Consider the following 6,431-nt stretch of genomic DNA (forward strand, 5'->3'; position numbering starts at 1 on the left):
CCTTCCTCCCCTCCTCCACCTGGCTGGAAAAAACCTTGAACAAAAACACCCTCAAAACATGCTCAAACCATGACACTTCCTTACAGAGGTATGCTTTTAAATAAAGACACTCCCCTTGATGCCACAATTAAATTTTACTAGTAAATTTCATTGCAAATCAGCCTGTGCTGTGAAATCAAATCCTGACCTGCTCTGCACAGGTGCAAACGTTTAAATAGTGCTGCACACCCGACATAGAAGCACGGGGAGATGGTGCTGGGAGTCATCAGCACACATTATTTGCAAAGGTGGCACTGCCTTTGCTGTCACAACTAACTTTTACTCCTACAGGTGCATATGGATCGAACCTGTGCTGGAAAGCAGGTCTGCTGCCATGCTGCATCCAAGGATCAGCGTCAGAACTCTGCTCCACAACCGAATTGACTACTCAGGGATGGTGCTAGGAACCTTCCTTACAGAGGTATGCTTTGAAATATAGACACTCTCCTTGATGCCACAATCAAATTTTACTAGTAAATTTCATTGCAAATCAGCCTGTGCTGTGAAATCAAAGCCTGACCTGCTCTGCACAGGTACAAACATTTAAACAGTGCTGCACACCCGACATAGCAACACGGAGAGATGGTGCTGGGACTCGTCAGCACACACTATTTGTAAAGGTGGCACTACCTTTGCTGTCACAATTAACTTTTACACCCACATGATCTTCTGAATCGAACCTGTGCTGGAAAGCAGGTCTGCTGCCATGCTGCATCCAAGCATCAGCGTCAGAACTCTGCTCCACAACAGAATTGCCTTAACTCGAGATGGTGCTGGGACTCATCAGCACACAGTATTTGCAAATATTGCACTTCCTTTTCTGTCACAACTAACTTTTACACCAACATGAACATCTGTAAAAGTTAGTTGTGACAGTAAAGGCAGTGCCACCGTAGCAAATATTGTGTGCTGATGACTCTAAGCACCATCTCTGATTGCAGGCAATTCGGTTGTGGAGCACAGTTCTGACATTGATGCTTGTGTGCAGCATGGCAGCAGACCTTTTTTTCTACGAGAGGTTCGATTCAGAGGGTCATGTAGGGGTAAAATCTACTTGTGAGAGCAAAGGCAGTGTCACTTTTGCAAATACTTTGTGCAGATGATTCCCAGCACCATCTCTCCGTGTTGCTAAGTTGGGTGTTGAGCACTGTTTAAATGTTTTTCCTCGGATGTGATTACAGGAATCAACGTTGTGATGATACTGTTCTTCTTCCCTTCGGAAAAACATTCCTTCAGGTGGTGGTTTTTCTTCAAAGGTGTGTTGGAATGAGACCTCTGCGGACTCTGGTAGTGCAAGCATGGAGCAAGAGCCAAGACTATTCCCCCTTGGACCTGCACTAGCCTACAGCAGCTGCACTGGCTTGAAGGAGCAATGTGATCCTACAGAGGCTTTTCATCTGAAGTGCTAGAAGACGTTTGGCAGTCGCTGCCCTGCTCTGGTTGCAAGCAGTGACTCAGTTGCTCATATAGCTCAGAGGTGATGCTGTGGTGGGTTGATTTACCATACCAAGTGAGCTGAAATTGGTGTTGATTTACCATAGCAGACCTGTTTGTGAAACAGAGATTTGGTTGCTGACACCCATACAGCTCCTGTCCCTCAATGAAGGGCATGAACTTCTGAGAGGGCAGAGCTGGGCAAACTGTCCACAGCTGGGGGCCCTTCCTTAGTTCCTAAGTGATTTAGAATTGAAACTCCTCAAGGGTGATCACTCCAGGAGGTTTTGGTCCCAGGAATCTTTTGAGGTCTTGGTTTTTTCCTCTTGAGTAGCACTGAGATTCAACCTTTAATTCAAAAGCCACTTGGAATAAGAAATGGTCTTTATGTTGAGATGCAGCTGATTAAGGTCCTTTGCAGATGGTGCAGCATAGCCTGGGCTCTGTGGGAACTGTCTGCTCAGAGTTACGCACATTTATTGTGTTGTCCATATGCAGGAAGATGTTTAATCAGGCCTCCTCTGGATAAAATGTGTGCCCTTGTCCAACAGAAAATTGCAGTTCCATTAGTGCATCCTTCCCTATGGCAGAGCTCACTCCATCATGAATTAAGAGATGATGCTTTTAGGGGAGGTGAGCTTTTTGCTGTAAAACTCACTGGCTGTGGAAGAACAAGTGGAATATTTGTAACATCCTCTTCATTCAAATGTTAGGAAATTTCCTCCTTCCATGGACACCCATCTGTTGATGACATAGAGAGCAATTTAACCTGATATTAAATGTTCCCTCAAGAGATCATCAAAGAAAATTCTTAAGTGCTAGAATTTTTTCTTTTCTTTTTTCTTTTTAAGATCTGATATTAAGGTAAATGATCTTTTAATCATTAAGCTTAAGAGTCTCCATGGGGATATTTTATCAGCAACTCATGGTTACTGAGCTTCAGCGTGGATGTCAGGCTCATGATATCATTCTGTCAGATGATGACTGACGTACTCCCCTTTGGGTTGATGTTTGATGTGGGGTTTTTCTCTCTGTCTAGCACCAAACACTGAGATGCAGCCCTTGCTGACTTGGAGGAAGGCCCAGGAGACAGTGCCCTGGAACATCATCTTGCTGCTTGGAGGAGGCTTTGCCATGGCAAAGGGCTGTGAGGTGAGGCCTGCTGCAGATGCCATGTTGTAGTCATCCTGTATTTTGGCAGGGTGTCACTTGGAGTTCTCATTTGGCTCTGGGAATTTTGCCTCTGTGGAGTCACAACACTTGAAGGACACGTTTCTCAACTCCAAGTGACAACAGTGTGTAACATACCATTAAGGAAGTTATGAGATCTTGCAACTCCTTTCAGACTTCTAGCTGGTAAATACCCTGAGGACATTGCACATAGGTGCTTGTAGGCCCATGCAGGTTGTATGTAACTTACAGTTCTAGGATAGGATCAATTCACCTGCAGGGACACAGGAGCACTGCTCTCCAGCTTCTTTGCTCTCCCCTTCTGCAGGAGTCTGGTTTGTCTGTCTGGATAGGAGGCTGTCTGCATCCTTTGGAGGGTGTACCACCGCTGGTGGCTGTCATCCTCGTCACGATTGTCATCGTCTTATTCACGGAGTTTGCCAGCAACACAGCCGCTATTATCATCTTTCTGCCTGTCTTGGCAGAGCTGGTAAGGTAGTCCCATGGCAAGACCAGCTTTTCCTCTGCTCTCCTTGCCCTGCCCCATGGAAGGGCAAGTTTGTGTTGTGTCTCTGCTGGGACAGGCACTGTATGGTTCTCCTGCTTCTGGGCTTCGGGCATTTGGAAGTCCCTGGGAGCAGCAAGTGCCTGCAGCATAACATGGGCACTGAAGGATAATAATCCTTCAGACATTGGCAAGGTACATGGTTATTTACCACAGTGTGGGATAGGGCTCTGCACAGTGCGCTAGCTGATGGCATTCCTTAATATATATACTGGTGAGACTGAATCCCCAAGGTGCAATTTCTGTTCCTTTCTCTTTTTCAAGGCTGTTCATCTGAAAGTAAATCCCCTCTATTTGATGGTAGCAGGGACTATAGGATGCTCCTACACATTCATGCTGCCAGTCTCAACGCCTCCTAACTCAATTGCATTTTCTTCTGGGCACTTGATGATCAAGGATATGGTAAGTTCTTTCAGATACAGCAAGTGCTGAAAACAGCCTGAGTGGAGTCTTTAAAAAAGGAATTTTCCAGATTGTTACTATTTCAATATACAGTGAAGTGTTCTTAGCACTGTTTGAAGGTACAGGGATATGGAAAGAGTCTCATGAAGTTTGGCTTGGTGAAATTTGGAGCCACTGTGGCTCCAAATGTTGACAAAGATGATTTGGAATGTTCTCTTCGTCTCACAGACCCTGTTCCCATTCCTGTTAGTGTACACAGCCCAACTTTCATAGGTTTCTGGACACAGAAAAAATTCTCCAGCTCAGTGAAATAAAGCTTAGGAGTAAAATTAGGTTCAGTTCCAGTCCCTGCTCACATTCCTGCATCTTAAACAGATGTTCATGTTTTTGATGGATCAAAGCTTGATGAGCATCTGCAGAATGGCCTTTGTGGCTTAAGAAAGCCCCCTTAAGATGTAGCTAATATTAACAGCAATTAAGCATTCAATTTTTATAATGTTTATGTTCAAATAGCTTCATGCTTCACATGCTGTAGATGTTATGGAATCACTGAATCATAGAAAGGACCATGCAGTCTCAACAGTTCTCTTTGTATTTCTTTTGTAGGCAAGGACTGGGTTGCTCATGAATGTTATGGGAGTTCTGCTTCTTAGCTTGGCTATGAACACCTGGGCCAAGAGCATCTTCCAGCTGGGGACCTTCCCTGCATGGGCCAGCATCCATGCAGAAATGCCACCACACCCCTGACAGCTGTAGAAAATGTCACTTTAAGTGCACTAAATAAAATACGAACAAAGCCATCCCCGGGGAAGAACTCACTCACTTAGGAATTGGGCACTGGAATCATCAGAGCATGCGCAGGAAGAAAGCTGCATGGCTGCTGACACTGTGTGGGACACTCTGTTGTAAGTTTATGTTTAGAAATACTGGTCAATGTCACAACATCCATTTGTTATTTTCTCTGAAAATCTTTCCCCACCTTCCCCAGGTGCCAGTCAGACTCTTCCAGAGTGTATCTCTCATAGGTGGTTGTTAAATGGAGAACCCTGTGTCGAGCATCTTTGGGTCGATGCCTCTTCCCCCATGAAAGCTGGCAAGCTTTGCCACCCTAGCTTCTGATATCCTACCTCATTTTGGAGAGTAGTGCTGGGAACTGGGTGGAAGTAACTGGATTATTTATGTGCAACCCAATTTGAGTGATTGTATCAGAATCTGGCCAGGGGTAAGGTGGTACGGCTGGGTGCTTCTAGCACTGTGTGAAGGATGGTGTCTCATTACCTACCTCCTCATGAGTGATTCTGTAATGGAGGATGAAGACTATTTGTGTGTGAAGGGATGATCCAAGGAGATGTGTTGCTAGGACTTGGTGCATTACCGCATGCTTTAGAAACAGGAAGGAAATAGTTTATTTCCAAACATGTTTGATGTTTTGAAAACCTGGGGCAGTAAATTGCTGCCTGGGTCTTTGCACTGAGTGCACAGATAGGGGCTTGGTACCAAATGAACTTCTGATGTAACTCTGGACATCAGTGGTGTTTCACCGCCGGTCAGTGTGGCCAATCTTAGGTTTGTGAGACTGACTCGCTCATGAGCAGCCCACTGAGTCACAGGTCAGTGGGCAAGTTGGACAGGAGTATTATTGACATTCTCAAAAACACGTTTTGATTCTTAGCTTCTTTTTAAATCAGACTGCTCGGGTACTTTCAATGAAAGCATTACGAATCGACTGTGATTTTAATCACCATTTTATCTGATTTTTATTTTTCTGTAAGAATCTAAAATACGTACTTTAAAATCAGTTTCAAAATCAATCAGCTATTGAAATAGATGGATTGAACAGTAAAGTATCCAGTTCTTGGTTTAGGGAAGGTGAGCGACTGGATCCGGGTCCTGGGACTGATTTCTCTGATGATGTGAACTGGTGGAGCTGGCAAGGTGGACAGGCTGGGTGTAGGGATCCAGTGCAGCCCTCTGCTCCTGTGCTGCTGATAAACCTCAGAGACAGGTGGGAGAGCTGAGAGGGCGATGCTGCCATGGGGGGGTTACCCCAGGGTCACATGGGAGCTGGGACTCAGGGGGTTGAACCAATGGAATGTGGAACTTGGATCAGTCACGTTCAAAAAAAATCCTTAATGTTCAACAGAATCCTTAAGTTCTACAGAATCCTTACTGATTGTGGAAAACTTACAATAAAGCACATTTGTTAGCATGTCACATCGTCCTGTTTGCTCTGTAGGTTGAGGGAAAAAATGCAAAGCCCGAGCTTCCTCCTCCCTCAGCTTCACCCCTGACTGGGGCAGTGGTTCCCAGGAGGAGCAGGAGGGCAATGAGGTCTCCTGCTTCACCTTAGCAAAACGAAGCCTTCTTAAGCAGTGGAGAAATGGGAAAGCTTCTCTCTCTACATCTCAGGGTTGCTCTGCTGAAGAGGTGCAGACCTGGCAGCTGTCTTTGCTGTGGACACTCTGTCTCACTGTCCCACTTCCCCGAGGCAGCTCCATGCTGGCTGCGTGCTGGATTCAGGCACTGCTGATGTGCCTTGTTTCTCCTTGTCATGCTTTGGTGAAGATGGGCTGAATGGGGAAGGGAAATTGTTCACCGTGGTTCACTTCCCAGCTGTGCTGCGGCCAGGGAACAGGTTGTGGTTAAAAACCTACCCAGGGAGCGTGGTGATCAGGAGCGTGACAAACAGAGCGGGCAAATAGAGTGGGTCGAGGCAGTTTGCGCAGCAATGTGCACGGGGAGGGAAGCGGGATGGTGAGCACTCGCTGTATGACCAGGGCCCGGTCTGGGAGCTCTGCCCTGGCTGTCCTGACAGCGGCCA

The 6,431-nt window shown here is 46.1% G+C and overlaps 1 protein-coding gene across 3 annotated transcripts; it reads left to right on the plus strand.

Annotated features, from left to right (window-relative positions):
• Positions 1-1,154: 1,154 nt before the first annotated feature.
• LOC115947153 (solute carrier family 13 member 3-like) lies at positions 1,155-5,800 on the plus strand. 3 transcript variants are annotated; one of them, XM_031052529.2, is made up of 5 exons: positions 1,155-1,527; positions 2,513-2,625; positions 2,972-3,133; positions 3,473-3,610; positions 4,217-5,800. In XM_031052529.2, exons 2-5 carry the CDS (start codon positions 2,527-2,529, stop codon positions 4,355-4,357), a joined length of 540 nt encoding a protein of 179 aa, XP_030908389.1. In that variant the 5' UTR covers positions 1,155-1,527; positions 2,513-2,526; the 3' UTR covers positions 4,358-5,800. The 3 variants fall into 3 exon arrangements, with proteins under 3 accessions (XP_030908389.1, XP_030908390.1, XP_030908388.1); XM_031052530.2 differs by having other exon boundaries at positions 1,155-1,516; XM_031052528.2 differs by lacking the exon at positions 1,155-1,527 and having other exon boundaries at positions 2,367-2,625.
• Positions 5,801-6,431: the final 631 nt, after the last annotated feature.

Source organism: Melopsittacus undulatus, chromosome 1 (assembly GCF_012275295.1).
Source record: "Melopsittacus undulatus isolate bMelUnd1 chromosome 1, bMelUnd1.mat.Z, whole genome shotgun sequence".
In the NCBI taxonomy this organism is placed as follows: Eukaryota; Metazoa; Chordata; class Aves; order Psittaciformes; family Psittaculidae; genus Melopsittacus; species Melopsittacus undulatus.

Excerpts from the sequence above, each read along its gene's own strand:
- LOC115947153 (XM_031052528.2), top strand. The coding sequence starts at position 2,488 with ATGTGGGGTTTTTCTCTCTGTCTAGCACCAAACACTGAGATGCAGCCC. Across the intron at positions 2,626-2,971 it reads CCATGGCAAAGGGCTGTGAG|GAGTCTGGTTTGTCTGTCTG; the intron begins GTGAGGCCTGCT and ends CCCCTTCTGCAG. Across the intron at positions 3,134-3,472 it reads TGCCTGTCTTGGCAGAGCTG|GCTGTTCATCTGAAAGTAAA; the intron begins GTAAGGTAGTCC and ends CTCTTTTTCAAG.